The sequence below is a fragment of the Prunus mume genome, linkage group LG2 (genome assembly GCF_029339155.1).
Source record: "Prunus mume cultivar Tortuosa linkage group LG2, ASM2933915v1, whole genome shotgun sequence".
NCBI lineage: Eukaryota > Viridiplantae > Streptophyta > Magnoliopsida > Rosales > Rosaceae > Prunus > Prunus mume.
In genome coordinates this window covers 27822133-27840117 of record NC_142699.1, presented here as the reverse complement: position 1 = coordinate 27840117, position 17985 = coordinate 27822133, and the positions used below count along the sequence as shown (strand labels likewise).

The window sequence follows — 17985 nt, the reverse complement described above, 5'->3', positions numbered from 1 at the left end:
TCTTACTAATTGAAAGGATGTTTCATAAAATATTATGAAATCCAGATGTCCAGTGAAACCTGAGGCATCAAATATTAACAATCAAACATTAGGTTCATGGCCAATCGATCAAAAAGCATAATCAGGCATTTCAAGAAACACTACTTCCTCCTCTTGCTTTGCAAACATCATAATCAGGCATTTCTTGAAATTTCGAATTTCTTGCCACACGTCGTCATCAACAGCTCTTATTAGAGAAAGAGCGCACTAAGATTGCATCGCCTAGTAATCAAATCCACTGAAAAAGGTTCACCATCCTTTCCAAAGAATATAGATAAATCCAGTACAAAGTTAAAATATAAACATCCCTAGGGTCTCTACTTTTGAACAGCCAATACTGTAGAAAAATATATTTGGCTTGAATGGATATTTCATTAATAACATAGAGATATATACTCGAGTTTTCCTTGTACAATAAGGAATCCTACAATCTAAGAATTCCATCTAAGGGAAGGATTGGATATATGAATCAATTACAAATTCTTTCCTATCTAAAATACATTTACTTTCTAACACTCCCCCTCAAGTTGGAGGGTGAATGTCAAGAACACCCAACTTGCGTAACATAGCTGAAAACTTCTCCTTGCCCAAAGCTTTCGTAAATGTATCAGCTAGTTGTTGTGAAGAATTCACATGCCATGTAGAAACAGTACCATCAAGTATTTTGTCACGAATAAAATGACAATCCATCTCAATATGTCGTGTTCTCTCATGGAAGATTGGATTTGCTGCTATATGTAATGCCGCATGATTATCACAATACATACGAGATGCTCCTGAAGATTGTAATTTTCCCCTGAAAATTTGGCTTAAGGGTGCTCAAGAATCAATGCCATTGGCCAATGTGAGACATTTGGAGGCATGAAAATTGGCTTGCAGCACGGAGAATCAATCCCATTGGCTTTTGTTTACAATTATTACTAGCTAGCCTTTGTAAAGAGATTTATTTATCGCCATTTTCAATGTTTTGAAGAGTAAAGCTGTTGTACATTGAGCTTTACCTTTACTGCGGTTGAACAGAAAGAAGAAGAAAGGAGAAAAAGAAAACTACTGTCAACTTTATCAAACCACTCTTATATGTATTGAGCTTCACACAGAATACATTGAGATAACAAAAATAAACTGACAGCTTCCAACCCAAATAATGCATGGAGTATATTACAACTCCTTATTTGCATAACATATTAATAATAATATAATTAACCAATTACAGGAACCCTAGTAACCAAACCATCTGTGTCGACCCAAACACGAACCCTATCAGGTATGCATACGAAATCTGGGGGGACAATGGTTCCTTCCACCACCACCTCAATGTTGACCGAAGATTTCTCCCTCTCAATTGTTGCCCCCCCCAACCCCAACTTCCAACAGCTCAGGAAATACATACTTACCTGCATATGCATTACATGATTTAATTTAGAACTAAAAAAATAGTATTAATTACATGTATATATATTAAATGACATGACCATGAATATTATAAAAGGATTGTTATAAGAAGTATAACATGATAGATATGTTAATTCCTTAAAGCCATAACATGTTTAACACTAACCTGAGTCTGACATGGTGCTGGCGCAGATTGGATGATGCTTTGGAACAGATTGGCAGTGCAAGGTATAGAAGTTCTTCTCCTGAGAATCCGATCCTTATAGCTATAACTCTGATGGGTGAATTTCTGTTTAGCTGTGTTGTGTTATTCGGATCTAGGAGGGAGCCTTCTATTTATATGCATCTCTCTAAGTGTCTTGCCCATCAAGAAACACTTAGAGATATCCTTCATGCTATAGGATTAATCCATTCCAATCCTTGTAGAACTAGGAACCCTTAAGCCTTCATTATCCTTATTGAACACTGTTTGAGGCTTGCCTAATCGAGATAGGTTTTGAGTTCCTAATAAACAATAAGTCTTTGTAATCCTAAGTTGATTAGAAGATCACTTTAGTAGGTTTAATGTAATAAACCTTCTTACATTCTCCCACTTGATCAAATAATCAATTTAGACTTATTGTTCATTACTTAATGGCCATGTGGAACTCAAAATTCTCTTGTTCCTTTTATCAAGCCACTGTCATTTTGAAAAATTCATAAAGGACTATCGAAGTACATGGATATATAACATCCAAGACTTTTATAATCACATACATGAATCTGCAAAACACATAAGGCTTCCAACTGGATTGAAAAACAAGAACTGTTTTTGGTTTTACTATATGTGTGACAAAACTGAACAGTTCTTTGCCCACCCTTCAAAACTACCAAGGTTTGAACAATCTTTAATGACTCATTCATAGATTCAAACTGTAAACATAATGTTGACATGATTACAGTTTGGTCTTTGTTCTATTTGTCATCCATAAATAGCAAATGCAGAACATTGTATAAGAGTGATTTTGAAAGGGCGCTCAACATGAGAGAGAGGTCCAGAAGTATTATGGGCATGGTCATGGAGAGGCATCCTATGTTGTTAATGCAATGTTGCTGTGCAGGCGAAACATGTTGGGCTTAAATTATGTTGACTTTCTTCCATATTGGTGGGCTAGGTTCAACCCAAACTTATTGGGCTTAGCTCTGGTCATTATCAAACGCAATTATTGGTGAAATTTCGTCCATATTATGGCTTCACTAAATAGAAAGCCTAATTTGAAGGCAAAAATAGTATAATTCTTTAATGAATAAAAGAAAAGGGTATTGTCTTGCAGACTAGTGGTACCAATTTCGAACCTCTATGACATTATAGTAGTGTGTGTGAGAAACACATCATCTCATGTAGTTTAGACTTTCGCTTGTACTCGAAAAAGAAAAGAAAATAACCTTGACTTGCAAAACAATGGTTTTATGTTTGAACCATCTTGACACCTTAAGTAATGTGTGTGCGAGAAACCTCATTCCCCTTATAATTTAGACTATCGCTTGTATTAAAGAATAATAATAAGAACAATAAAAGTATACAAACCATATTATTAATTCAGAAAAATGGAAATAGCATGGACACCAGCCATGTCCCTATTGGCCTTGCTACATGAAAATAATAGAACCCAAAAATAGAAAATCAAGGAAACTATGGCAGAGAGTAATGTGTGTCCAACTCCCCCAAAAAGATGACTCTAGAAATCCCAATTGCAAAGGAAGACATGTTCAAGATCACCAGAGCAGCCATTGGAGCAAGTTTGGAAATCAAACACCCCCATATTGTAACGCTTGAGTTGGTCAACATTGTCAACTTTGTTGGTTATGCAAAAACTGGGCTATCTTGTGACTATAAGATAACTATTCATATTGTGAAATTGTTAGACTGTGCTAGTCTTTGTAGTTAGATAGCGTGAAAAAAGATAGATTAATTAGAGGTAACGTCCTTATGTGATCTAATGATTGTCGAGCGACTATGCTCGTTTTTTTTTTGTTTTTTAAAAATAGTATAGCCAAGCTATACTTATTTTGATGCGTCGGCTCCTAATTGCAAGGCAGTCCTTTTTATATGTAAACAGTATAGCCGATCAGCTGTACTCGCTTTTCTCTTATATTTTTAAAACATTAGAAGTATAGCCGGCAGCTATACTTATTCGATACTATCGCAAGGAATATATATAGTATAGCCGGCAGCTATACTCGATTTTATAGCCGTCCGGCTCTACCCGGTTCGTTCTGATTATAGCCCAACTTAGCACCCCAATAATTCGAACTCAGATTATTGCGTCTTTATAAGTGTGTTAGACGCAAAACCATTTTGATTGATTGCTTTTGAGCCTTCAATACCCTATTCCATTTGAAGGCAAAAGGTGAAGGTAACGCCGCTATAAGCTGAAGATGAGTGTACGGCTCTGCCTATCTATGGCTAGGGTTTAGGCACGGGAGATGAATGATGATGTTATGTTGATATTTATAGGCACAAAGATTCACCGCCTCTCTCTCTCTCTCTCTCTCTCTCTCTCCACGGAAATCAACAGTGATAAGAAAAGCCTTTATAGTCAAAGTCAAACACCTTATGGTGTAAAAAGCCTTTGAGACAACCAAAATAAAAAAGCCTTTGGGCCTTCGGGTGCTCAATGGTAATTTTCACAATTGGCAAACATCACTTTAGGTCTTTATAGTTTGTCGGATTTTCACTTTTGCCTATATGGTTTCAATTCTGACAATTAAACCCTTATAGATATCTAGCGATTCAATGGCACGTCCAATTCTGCGACGGAGTATGCGTCGCTAACATGAAGAAGTATTGTGGACAAAATTAAAGGGAATTTAATAGAATTTGTAACGTGTCCTTGAATTGCTAGGGATTTAAAATAGAGACAAAATTTACGTAAGTAAAATTACATGAACCAAAAACGACTTTTTAGTTCTTACATTTATAATTTAACCCATTTACAAAATATAGCAAATTAGTTGGAAAAAATGGGAAACAAAACAATTCCAAGCCAATTTGGTCAGACTGCTAAAATATAAATGCGGATCCGATAAAATTTCTCTAAAATATTTGATGAATATGAATTACACTATAAGGCAGAAGTAACTTATGGCCCAAACGGCTACAAGCACATTATAAGTGTTCAGGTGAAAAACTCCAAGTCAACTTGTCATCCCTTTCTATCTATATCTACAAATTACAAAGACGCGAAAAAAAAGGGTTTTAGGATTCGTGAAGGCTGCTGCTTTGGCTACATCAAATATGAGAAATTTGCAATTGCCACAACAAGATGTGCCGGCCTGCTTGGATTCTCAAAGCAAAGGAGGCAGCGCTCTTGCTGAGTGGAGAAACGATTTGCAAAATCGATTATAGCCGCGCGGCTGTACTATTTGTTTTTAAAAAAATTTAGAAAACACCGAGTATATGGAAAATTAGGAAAACCCAAGAATAGCCAGTCGGCTATACTTTTTTTATTTTATTTTAAAAACCCAGTATAACCGCGCAGCGATACTATTCAATAATAAAACTAAAGAAAAAAGGGATCCTCCTAATTGCATTACTTTATATTTTATAGATATTAATTTGGTATAGCCATGAGGCTATACGAATAAAATACGTACTTGTTTTATTCGGCAAAATTTTGGCAAATTACAACTTAAAAATTCGGCCACTATATAATATTTTGATGTATATTATTTGTATTCAATAATATGTGTATAATACGTGAATTTTGTGTGTATTATTGAAAACTTTATATAAAAAAATATGTGTAGTGAATATGAAAAATATGTATGTACATGTTCATACGAATATTGTACGTTTGTTTTTTTAAAAATGAGGAAAAAACTGAGATAGCCGCAATACCGTTTGCTAATTTATTAACATACCATCGCTTGCTGCTGAGATTTTTACTCGGTTTTTTCTTAAAAAAATGTTAGTATGAATCCTAAAATTGTCTGAACGTATTTTGATGATCTTAGTTTGGGCCTTGGTGCTGTATCATCTTGAGAACAAACACTCTCAGTTTCACGAACATGTTTTCATTGTCTTACGTTAGTACATGCGCACACTACTTTCTTTTAAGTACCTTGAATATCTCCTCTCTTGCACTTGTTTATCTTTGGATTTACATCACACTATTGCAAGTAAGCTCTTGATCTTTTTGACATCAAGGTTCACGTCAAAAGCCTTTTATTTTTATCCTTTCTCAGAAGCAAAACAAAGAATTATCTAATTTGGTCTGTGGTATGTGGGAGTAACAAATCACTTTCCATACATTCTAAACTTGGGGAGTGGAGGCAATCAATCAACATGATATCCACTATCTTGAAAGATGGATATAAATAAGGAATGTGGGACTTGGAAGTTGGAAGTTGGAAGTTGGAAGTTGGAAGTTGGAGCCCAAGACTTGATGCAGAATCAGAGCAGTGACTAAAGGATTCTCCCTCTCAATTGTTGCCTTGGCAACTTTCCCCTCGGCTCCCACCAGCTCAGGCCATGAATCCTTACCTGCATACACCCCAACAAAACTTGTTTTAATTACATGCATTAATTAAAGGGCACCCATATAAATTTATGTATAATTAGTGGGATTTATAAGTCTAATTAAACAAGAACTTTATAATTACCATTGAATAGCTTGTGATATGTTGTTTGTGAGGGAGGGAGGGAGGGATGCATATTTTATAGTGTATCATTATCATTGAATAGCTTGCGTTTAGTCATTAGGGATTGACTTTTCGAAACTTCTATAATTAGCTGAAACTTTGCTTTCTTCTTCTCTTTTTGTTTTTATTTTTGTATTTTTTACAAACCGATATTTAAATCTGTACTATATGGGAAAGGAGATCCGAACTCGAATACAAGGGAACTAGCACCCATATTACAGGCGCACATAATGTATAATTAATGATTGATGTTTTTATTTGAAATATAGAATACATACTTGGTCAACAGTATATATAAGGATGTTTTATACAAGTGTGAATAAAATAGAACAAAGTCAGCTGGTTGCACGATTCACGTCCTTAATTAGATGATCCTTTATGTGACATAAAAATATTAAAATAATAACAATAATAATAACCCTCCGTTTGGATGACTTGAAAACTTGGCATTTCTTAATATAATTGACTTGAAACCTTTTTTTTTTAAAAAGGATGTTAAAATTTGAAATTTTGCAAATTAAATGCATCATTTGGAAAGAAGCGTCCTTCCAAGGCTCTACCAAATATAAATATAGTAGAATTACCAAAACAGAGTAGCAATTTCGGTCCTTCCAAATCCCAGTTTAGCTTATGGCATAACAAATTAATACTTCTGTAGCTTTTTTTATACACTCGCAAAAACAAAAACAAGAAATATAGAGAAGAATTAAGGGAATTACTGTCAACTTTTTGAAAATATCATAATCTCAAGGCGGATATAATCACAAGGAGCTATACTTGGTTTTTAATTTTTTTTTTAAAACATACAGCCGCACGGCTATACTTACGTGCCGGCCTGTTCGGATTCTCAAAGCAAAGGAGGCAGCGCTCTTGCTGAGCGGAGAAACGATTTGCAAAATCGAGTATAGCCGCTCGGCTGTACTATTTGTTTTTAAACAAAATTTAGAAAACACCGAGTATACTTATTTTGACACGTAAGTCCCCAATCGCCAGACCTTTGTTTTCAAATCCCATAACATTTCCTGATATAATTGAAGTTCAAAACTTATAGAAAGAATGTTAATTTATAACAATCAAAGTGGTTGGAAAATATGAGAACTTTTCATTCTTACTAATTGAAAGGATGTTTCATAAAATATTATGAAATCCAGATGTCCAGTGAAACCTGAGGCATCAAATATTAACAATCAAACATTAGGTTCATGGCCAATCAATCAAAAAGCATAATCAGGCATTTCAAGAAACACTACTTCCTTCTCTTGCTCTGTGAAATTGGTACTCAGGTGACGATGGGTAAATTTAAAAGATATTCAACCAAGAACGCAGCAAACTTCACACACTCTAAACCTTGACCAAATACTCTTATGACTAGTCAACTGTCATATATGAATTACACCAAACAATAACATACACAACTGTCATATAGAATACATAGAAAGAAAAACAAATTATGTTTGAAAACAATTATACAAATGCATGGAGAATAGAACTCCTTATTTTATTATTTCAGGTAAATTTCTTCAAACCACCCTGATGTGAAGTCCTTGGAGTCTAATTTAACCAATTCTAGGGACCCTTGTAACAATGCCATCAGTATTAACCCAAACGCGAACCCTATCGCACCGGAAATCTTTAGTGACACTAGTCCCTTCTAGCACGATCTGAGCATCAACCGAAGAATTCTCCCTCTCAATTGTTGCTTCTGCGTCAGTCCCCTGAGCTCCCAGAAGTTCAGGCCATGTATCCTTACCTGCATATATATGAACTCAAAATTAAAACTTGCAGACTAAAGACACCATAACAAGTAATGTAGCTTATATTAGTGGCATCTGTAATCGTACAGAAGAACTTGTTCATTACCTTGACACTCAGATGACATCCTTGCTTTCTGTTTTAATATGCAAACTTTTCCTCTCTGAATAAGATATCTCTTTCTTTGCATCAGGAAGAGATGTATATTTATAGTGAAACATTGGAGAGATAGCTTGTGGCTGGTCATTATTGACTATTTCGATTGGATGCCTCATCGCCAAGATTAACTATCTCGCTAGTATGAACTTAAACATGTACGAACAATAAATTTTTGTTGTTATAAAAATGAAGAACTAGTACTTGGTCAAATAACAGCAATAAAGTCAATGCACATTCTGATTTCAGATTCTCTTTCTCTTTCTTGTTCTGCTAGTCATCTTCTTATTCTGGCTTCTTCTTCTAAAGAGTTATTAAACGATGATCCAGGTTTTCGAGTACAAAGATAAATATATTTAACCACTTAAATTACAAGATTCTTATAAGTAGTCTTATGAGAAAATAATGTAACATAAAGCGGATCCTAAATCAAATTTAATAAGAGTACGTACCATTAACATAGTGATCTCTCTATATCTTAACCTGAAACCACTTCTTTAATTTGCTGTAAATCCAAGTTTTTAAGTGGTCCTCTTGTAATTAAGTCACACACACACACTCACTTCCATACGTATAATACAACATCCATTTTATTTAATGGAAAAACTTGATTCTTTAAAATTAAGGAGGAGTTCCTTCTTGTTAACCTCTACCGGGGGTAGGGTGGTAATGCCAACTTTCCCATTCACCTTGCTGATAATTTTACTACCAGCTTTCTTGATTTTTGTATGAATGATTTTTGGAACGTAAGTCTTCACTAGAGTGAGCAAGAAGTGAAGGGAGATTTAGGGAGGAAAGTGGAGAAACATATTGGACATGGTACTCATCAGCTTTCATCAACACTGATGCTGGATAGAAAGCACCATCACCACAACAAGTCTTCCCCTCGCAATCACTTCCATGGCTACACTCTTAATTTCATAAAAGAACCATTTATAGGAAATTAGAAAACTCATTCTCTTGTTAATTCCTTTCTTAAGAAACCGGAAGAATATGTAAATCGAGAGAAGTTTGCATGCCCGTTAAATTTTGTGGAGAATGATTTGTACTTGTAACCACTTTTAACTTTGAAAATGTATCACTAAACCAAGAGTTATTGATTCAAATTATATAAATTTTACTTGATATGATTCATTGGACATCTTACTCTCTCTTTTTCCACCGTCGGAAATATCCAGATATGACACATCTGTTTTTTTGGCTGCATTAATCTTTGATGGTTTTGAACATTCATGTTATTGAGCTTCTTTGTTTTGTTTTTTGGTAATGCCAACTTCATTTTCGTTTTTCTTGGTAATGCCAACTATACCCTCCACCTTGTTGAGAATTTTACTACCAAATTTTTTTATTTTTGGAATCTTAAAATCTTCCCTAAAATTAAAAGCAAGTGGAGAGAGACTTTGGGAGGGATGTGGATTTTTTTTTTGAACATGGTACTCATCATCATCAGCTGCCGCAAACAATGGTGATGATAAAATAATAAGCACCATCACCACAAGCCTCCCCCTTCGAAACCATTTTTATGGCTGCACATGTTACGCACATTCATTATTTTCAAGTAAATAAAAAACACTATTTATGGCTGCACACGTTACGTACATCCATTCTTGATTTGATTAGGAGCATCTTTTGGTTAAGGTTCCTATGTTTGCATGTGTTGTTAAGATGTAAAGGCCTTTTTAATTTTATTTATAAATATAAAGAAAAAAGAAAATGTCAAGTGACTTCTGGTTCGGCGTTTTAACTATGGTGAACATGAGTTTCCATTAAATTGATCATATAGAAAGGACTTGGCCATTCATGCATCATCTCAGGCAAAAAAAATGAAAACAACATAAGATTACTATGTTTTACTTACACCCCGAAAGAGGATGGTCCAATGTTGGTATGTCAACTCTGATAGCAATACCCTTCATGTGAAAAGCCACTTCAATTAATTTCCTCTCTCATTACAAGCAAATATTGTATGCAGGTTTTGCGTTAATACAAATGATGATCTATATTACTATAAATTAATCTAATTTACAGAAAAGAGGACATTGTATTGGGTTCATTTTTACACATAATTTATCATGTTATTCACTCAATATTTTGAGTTAGTTCTTGACATTTTATAGCATTTGACTTTCTTTTTGTGTTTTCATAGATTTTACCTTGGTTAGAATGAAAATGAGCTAAAATGCATTATTGGTTATTAAGTTTGTTTTTGTTCATTTTCGTAGGTCAACTTCTTAGCCTTGAATCAGCATGCTCCGATGCTCAGATGAGGTGAAGATCTTCATGAAACTTGTTCTAATGGATCTTGACATATCTGAATTTGAGCTCCATTGAACAAGTATAGCCTATTCAACCGATCCAGCATTTTACCCTAGCTCTAGAGGTTTGTCTTGGGCTAGTTTTTACCACCATGATGTCATCTTGATTCTTCTTGTTACCATACTATTTGGTAACAAGAACTTACCTTGATGGAGTGCAATTTTCTGAGACAAAGAGCACCTTTGTGAAGACAATGCGTCTAGATTGATTATATGGACAACCCATTAAGTTCAATCTAGGTGTGCCTTCCATATTCTCTTTGAACTTAATGGATTTTCCATATAATTAATTCAAAGTACTAAGCACACCTAGATTGATTATATGGAAGGCACGAGTATTGTAGCACTAGCCCCGCACTCTACTTATATTAGAGAGAATCAATGCGTCTTGAATCACTAGACCCGGTCTTGATTACAAACATCTTCATTAAGACTTTTAGAGTTCATTACTTGAGTGTCTATGAACATGAGTAAGATTGTTTAGAGTGGATTCTGAAAACCCTAGTGTTTCTCATCATTGTAAGCCACATTTTGATATTCATTTTTGTTAGGCTTGTTAAATTAGAATTGGGTTACTTTTGTGTGTGTTATATGTTTGAAATTGTGAGTGTTCTTTCCACTCAATTGTATTCATTTATGTATTTGTTTTTTACATTTGGCCTGCGTAGAGTTCTTCATTTTTCTGTATTGAATCCAACCATATAAAGAACGTGAAATTTGGATAAACGGTTGGAGAGTTATAGGTCAAAAGTGGATAGAGGTCGAAGCTGAAAATAGGGGAAGTTCCTCTCGGGTTCAAAACGACCGTTCGACTTGTTCATGCGACTGGTCGCCTTCCATCTTGTTTAAACAGGCCACAATCTGCTTCAAAACGATCGGTCATCACTGTTCATGTTACCGGTCGTCACTGTTCACTAGGTGATAAACAAGTGATAGAGTAGTGATAAAGGGGTGATAGAAAGGTGATAAATGGATTATAGAAATTCCTGATTGTGTTTATCTTTGGTTTCTTGTTTTGTTTCATTTCTTTTACTTTTCTTTTCTCATTCCTAGTTTCCAATTTGTATCTTATCTTTGTGTTGTGTTAAATAAGTCTTCTTTTCATACTCAAACTAGAACTTTTAGTAAGACGACAGTTCCTCGTGGAATCGACCCCATACTTATAAATCTATACCCTAATAGATTCGTGCATTTACAGATATTTTTAATTGGATGATTAGCACATTAATTTGTGCCAATTATTAATACAACACATTGTCCCCACAAACTGATCTAGTCCATATTTATAAATACTGTATGTAGTTTTATTACACGACGCGGGAGATTTACAAACTCCGCAATTCAACATTTAGAAAGGAACAACAATCACAAATAATCGAAAGTAAAAGGAATAATGATAATGGAAATGCAAGCTCTATCTTAGCTAATTAACCAATTATGGGAGGCCTTGTGACAAGTCGATCATCTTTATCAACCCATACCCAAACCCTATAGCAATCGTAGTTGGTGATGACATATGTTTCTCCTTCAACCACAATCTTAGCAGTCACAATAGGGTTCTCTCTCTCAATTGTTGCTTTGGCAACCTCCCCCTCCACTCCAACAAGCTCTGGCCACGAACCCTTGCCTGAAAATAAAAAAATATACATATATATAAGAAATTGGCACATATCTCTGAAAAAACTAAATAGAAAGAAAAGAAACGAAGGAAATTGGCTACTACTTTACCTTCACATTCTGAACCCATCTTTGAGTAAATGATTGCTTGCTCTGGTTTAGTCTCTTTGCTTCTCTTCTCTATTTGTATGCTTAAATTTGTGTTAGAGATGAGTACATATACATACATATATATATATATATATATATTAGCATTTTGATTGCTTAACGTAGTTGGTCTTGGTAATCGACTCTCATTATGGACTTTTAGCTGTTGCTTCTTAAGATTCAAGTCTTCTAAAACGAAGAAAATTTGACTTTTATGAGTTTTGTTGAATGAGTTTAAATATGCGGCCATTAGATATTCAAGTTCTTCTGCCGTCCAAGACTACCAAGAACTCGAAAGCAATCAGAAATTTCTTCTCTTTTTCGTTTCGGTCACTAGGAAAATTTTGAACAAAATTTTTTAAGATCGTGACTAAATAATGAATTAAGTAAAAAATACTACTTAATATCTTAATTGTTAATTATACTAATGGTTTCTCAATTATATATCGATTTGTATTTTGGTCATACTATAGTCCTCATACTCTGTCACAAGTGGCATTTTAGTTCTTCTCGTTCACCGAGTTCATGGATTAAAAATCAGGATGCCACCTGAACATGGAATGGTTTAAATTACACCCAATGGTCATCTTTAGGCAAGTGGTGTATTGGGAATATATATAAAAATTTCTATTTTTAGGAGAAATACTTAAATGAAATAGGGATGACACTTTTGCTATTCCCGGCCAATCACGTTATGTTACGCATGATAATTTTTCCATGTGGCAATCTGTGATTGGTCGGAAATAGCAAAATAGTGTTATCTTCGTTTCATACAAGTTTTTCTATATCTCTAGACACCCAATAATAAAAACAATTTCCAAAATTTCCAAAATTTCCCATTTAATTAAAAATATTAGAATATAAAAATATTTGAAATGTGGAATTCATGTTATTAAACAAACAAAGCATTCCGTTTGTATTGCATTTGGTTGAATTCATGTTTTGGTTCACATTGGTGTGATTGGCTTCGGCCTTTTATTGAAGGAAATTCGATTTTGACCCAAAAATAAAAAACAAACAAAGCCACTCTACAACATGAGAAATAAAGAGCGGCTCTTCTTCTCCGTCGTCCGCTTCTCTCGCCGCTGCCGCCGCCGCCGCCGCCCCGCCGCCGCCGCCCCTGCTTCCACCGGTCTCTCCTCTCAATCCGAACCAGGTCAGAATATTTTCTCTCTCTTTCATGTCTTCGATCCTCTCTCTGTGCTTATCATCCGCTAACTCTCGCTCTCATTGCCAACTTGGCAGCCTCTCACTCTCTGATCGCCTTCGTCAAATTGCTTGATTCTCAGGCTTACTCTCGCATCTCAATATCAGGTATATCTCTTCTTCCTCTAATTGCTCTGGATCTGAATTTGAATTAACAAAATTAGGGTTTTTCTTCGAAATTAAAATTTGGGTTCCATGAAATTAATTAGGGACTTCATTTTTAATTGGGCTGTAGGCGGTTTCTGAGGTAAATAGAAAGGCCTAATAAAGGATTTTAGGGTTTACATGTACCTTATGCATGCTTCTGGTTCTGTTATTTGATGGAAATTAATTAGGGCTTTTGCTTATTAATTGGATTGTTTTTAGGTTCTGTTGTTGGGTTGCATGTATTGTTTAGGTTTTGGTGGATGTGATTGTGAATGTTGATTAATTGGGGGATTGGGGCTTTGCTGGAAATTGGGACTTTTGCTGTTTAAGTGGCTGTTTTTAGGTTCTCTGTAGGTGATTAATTTGCTGCTTGCTGTCAGATTATGCATTCTGTGTTGCTGATTAATTGGATTGTTTTTAGGTTCTTTTTTTGGTGTTATGCTATTCAGTTCTTGAATGATGATTAATTGGTTATGTTTCTGCTGCTTCAAGGTTATGTTATCATTGCTGGTTACATTTTGGTGCATAAATAGTAGAATGGTATTTTGCTGGTTATAGTTTGGTTAAACTGCATGTATTGTTTGCTGGTATTAGCTGTACAATTTAGCGAACTTTTTGAGTTCTCTCTTATTAGGGTTTTACGCATTGTGGCATATGGGGACGCCAGAAGCAAAGTATGCTGCATTTGAGGAGAAGGTCAAACGAACTGTTTACCTCGATAACATCTCACCACAGGTCACTGAAACTGTTGTGAGAACTGCTCTTTCACAGTTTGGGACTGTGAAAAATGTTCAGTTCATTCGAAATTACTTGGAATCAAGGAACATCCCACAGTGTGCACTGGTGGAGATGGAGAACCTTAGACAGGCTGATGTTATTGTCTCAGAGTTAGCTCAATTGCCTTTCATGATGTCGGGGATGCCGAGGCCCGTGAGGGCACGTTGTGCTGAAGTGGAGATGTTCGATGATCGCCCTGCAGAGCCTGGAAGAGGGATATTTTGTCGTTGGTTGGAGCCAAATGATCCGGATTTTAAGTGGCACAAGAACTGAAGCGTCTTACTAGAAACCATGCTGCGGAAGCATCATTTGTGCTCAAGCAACAACTCCAGGAAGAAGAGAATCTTGCAAAGCAGCAGAACGAGGCTCTTCAAGCAAATTATAAGAAGTATGACATGTTAGATAGGGTAATAGCTGATGGGACTGTTCAATGTTTGGCAAGTCATTATAATATACGACAAGCAGATGACTGATAGGTAGACTTTTACTATGTAGGCCGTTCAATGTTTGGCAAGTGTGAAAGAACTTGTTCATTACCGTGACATTCAGATATCCTCGCCTTTTGTTTAAATATGTAGACTTTTACTCACTCTGTGAATAATAATATCTCTGTTTCATGTAATATTTTGGTTTGTGATGTATTGGCTTTAGAAGAGAAGTATATTTATAGTGAATCATAAGATAGCTTGTGGGTTGTCATTATTGACTATTTACATATGTAACGTAGGCTGTTTGCTTTGTTGTTAAGATATTATTGTGATGCAAAATGAAGAATAATAATTTGGTATGCAATGAAAATGAAGAATAGTATTTTGGTCAGTAGATACACACGTGCAATTTCCAACAACAACAGTCATTTGTACAATCCACCAACTTAGATGACAGGCTTTGACAGAACTAGGATGGGAATATGGGGTGGGCTGAAGAAGCCAGGAAATGGGTGAAATGAGCTGGGATGAGACTTTTAGCAGGGGAAACCGTATATCCATACTTAGAAAGTTCATCAATTTTTTCTAAAATGGGTCAGGCAAGGGCGGAATCATGATTTTTCTTAACAGGGGGCTAAAATTTACTGATAGAAGAAGTGGTCAGGATTTTTCAATACTGTAATTGGATTGAAATCTTAATATAATTTGTAAAATTTTGGTAACTTAAAAGCATGCTGCTAAAGCTGCATTTTTGCTCCAGCAATGCAAGAAGAAGACAAGCTTGCAAAAGCAGCAGAATGAGGCCCTTAAAGCAAATTATAACAATTATATATGATAGATATAGTGTGTGGCTGATGGAACTGCTCATCGTTCGCGTGTTGCAGATGACTGATAGGGTTTTCTTGAGGTTGTCCCTCCCCCAAGAAAGTTTAGTGCATTTGTATACAATAAAATATTTAGTAAATGATGTTTTCTTTTAGTAAAGCACTTCATTTGGCTTGAAAAAAAAAGTTCAGTTTGGCAGTAGCCTCTTGATTTTGCAGTCATTTTATAATTAAATAAATAAATATACTACTGGGTTTAGCTGTGTTGCATCTATAGATGAATTTTAGAGGCTTCATTGATGGACATGGATTACAGCTTGAGTGGTAACTGTGGAGCTTTCCAAACACCAAAATAGAAAGCCAATTTCCAACCCATGTCTACTTATTTTTACTGATTGAGCAGAAACAATTACTAATTGAAGAGAAGAAGATAAGTTACTGTCAACTTTATCAAACCGTTCTTATTAGCTTCATATAGAATACATAGACAGAAAAACAAATTATGTTCGAAAACAATTATACAAATGCATGGAGAATAGAATTCCTTATTTCCTTATTTCACGTAAATTTCTTCGAGTCCTGCTAAAACAGAACTGGCCACCCTGAAGTGAAGTCCTGAGTCTAAACTAACCAATACTAGGGACCCTTGTAACAATGCCCTCAGTATCGACCCAAACACGAACCCTATCGCACCGGACATCGGCAGTGACAAACGACCCTTCTAGCACGATCTGAGCATCAACTGAATGATTCTCCCTCTCAATTGTTGCCTCTGCAACTGCACCCTGAGCTCCCAGAAGTTCAGGCCATCTATTCTTACCTGCATATATATGAACAAAATAATAAAATCTTAACAGTCTATAAACTAAAGACACCATAACAAGTAATTTAGCTTATATTAGTGGCATCTGTAATCGTACAGAAGAACTTGTTCATTACCTCGACACTCAGATGACATCCTTGCTTTCTATCTTAATATGCAAACTTTTCCTCTCTGAATAATAATCTCTCTGTTTCTTAGCAATATTTTGCTTGTGAGGTATTGGCATCAGGAAGAGATGTATATTTATAGTCAAACATTGGAGAGATAGCTTGTGGCTGGTCATTATTGACTATTTCGATTGGATGCTTCATCGCCAAGAGATTAACTATCTGGCTACTATGAACTTAAACATGTACGAACAACAAATTTGTTGTTGTTATACAAATGAAGAAATAGTACTTGGTCAAATAACAGCAATAAAGTCAGTTCTATGACGGTAATGAAATCTGGTTGTACGATTCATCACATCACCTACTTAGATGATAAGTGCCGTTGACAAAACCTGAAATACATGTAAAATAAAATTGGAAAAAGGAGGAATAGCGCTCATGTGATTTAAATAAGAATTTGTGTTTGACTGGTAAATGTAATCAACTTGAACATTATTTGAAAAAAAAAAAAAATGTTGGGAAGCTAAGAAAAAGTCATCATTTCAAATTTCGCATCTTGGTTTGGTTGATTGAACAATTTTGCTTGCTTTATAAGTTGATTGAACAATGTTTTGAAGAGTAAAGCTGTTGTACATTGAGCTTTACCAAACCACTCTTATATGTATTGAGCTTCACACAGAATACATTGAGATAACAAAAATAAATTGACTGCTTCCAACCCAAATAATGCATGGAGGATATTACAACTCCTTATTTGCGTAACATATTAATAATAATATAATTAACCAATTACAGGAACCCTAGTAACCAAACCATCTGTGTCGACCCAAACACAAACCCTATCTAGGTATGCATACGAAATCTGGGGGGACAATGGTTCCTTCCACCACCACCTCAATGTCGACCGAAGATTTCTCCGTCTCAATTGTTGCCTCCGCAATGTCTCTTTCCCCCCCTCAAATAAAAACTCCGTCTCAAGGCTAATCAAATCGTCACTTCTGTTTTGCCACCAGAATTTTTATTTTTCAGTCAACACTTGGATTTGTGGGTTCTCAGCAAGTAATCTCAAGAGCAGGTCTATTCTCTGTTTGAACCACAATTATTTGCCATGGGGGTGAGACTCAACCACACTTTTGTGTCTGGTGTCCTCATCGGGTCATGCACCTATTTCATGTACTCTAGTTTACTTGGGTGGTGAAACCTGTTAAAATATCAAATTTTTATTGTAATTTTCCCCTGAAAAATTGGCTTAAGGGTGCTCAAGAATCAATGCCATTGGCCAATGTAAGACATTTGGAGGCATGAAAATTGGCTTGCAGCACAGAGAATCAATCCCATTGGCTTTTGTTTACAATTATTACTAGCTAGCCTTTGTAAAGAGATTTATTTATCGCCATTTTCAATGTTTTGAAGAGTAAAGCTGTTGTACATTGAGCTTTACCTTTACTGCGGTTGAACAGAAAGAAGAAGAAAGGAGAAAAAGAAAACTACTGTCAACTTTATCAAACCACTCTTATATGTATTGAGCTTCACACAGAATACATTGAGATAACAAAAATAAACTGACAG

The 17985-nt window shown here is 35.4% G+C and overlaps 2 protein-coding genes and 2 pseudogenes across 3 annotated transcripts; 1 reads left to right on the top strand and 3 right to left on the bottom strand.

Annotated features, from left to right (window-relative positions):
• Positions 1–1184: 1184 nt before the first annotated feature.
• LOC148919964 (inhibitor of trypsin and hageman factor pseudogene) lies at positions 1185–6328 on the bottom strand (annotated as a pseudogene).
• Positions 6329–7204: 876 nt separating this feature from the next.
• LOC148919963 (glu S.griseus protease inhibitor-like) lies at positions 7205–8049 on the bottom strand. The gene is made up of 2 exons (XM_089046511.1): positions 7975–8049; positions 7205–7864 (listed from the first exon to the last, which is right to left on the bottom strand). The coding sequence occupies exons 1-2, from the start codon at positions 7991–7993 to the stop codon at positions 7671–7673; spliced, it is 213 nt and encodes a 70-aa protein (XP_088902637.1). The 5' UTR covers positions 7994–8049; the 3' UTR covers positions 7205–7670.
• A 4979-nt stretch (positions 8050–13028) lies between these two features.
• Positions 13029–14853, top strand: LOC103324145 (ASI1-immunoprecipitated protein 1-like; annotated as a pseudogene). The gene is made up of 3 exons (XR_016123517.1): positions 13029–13257; positions 13347–13415; positions 14089–14853. The product of XR_016123517.1 is annotated as an ASI1-immunoprecipitated protein 1-like (transcript).
• A 1065-nt stretch (positions 14854–15918) lies between these two features.
• On the bottom strand, positions 15919–16571 carry LOC148919962 (glu S.griseus protease inhibitor-like). Its single transcript, XM_089047588.1, has 2 exons — positions 16423–16571; positions 15919–16303 (listed from the first exon to the last, which is right to left on the bottom strand). Exons 1-2 carry the CDS (start codon positions 16439–16441, stop codon positions 16110–16112), a joined length of 213 nt encoding a protein of 70 aa, XP_088903714.1. The 5' UTR covers positions 16442–16571; the 3' UTR covers positions 15919–16109.
• Positions 16572–17985: the final 1414 nt, after the last annotated feature.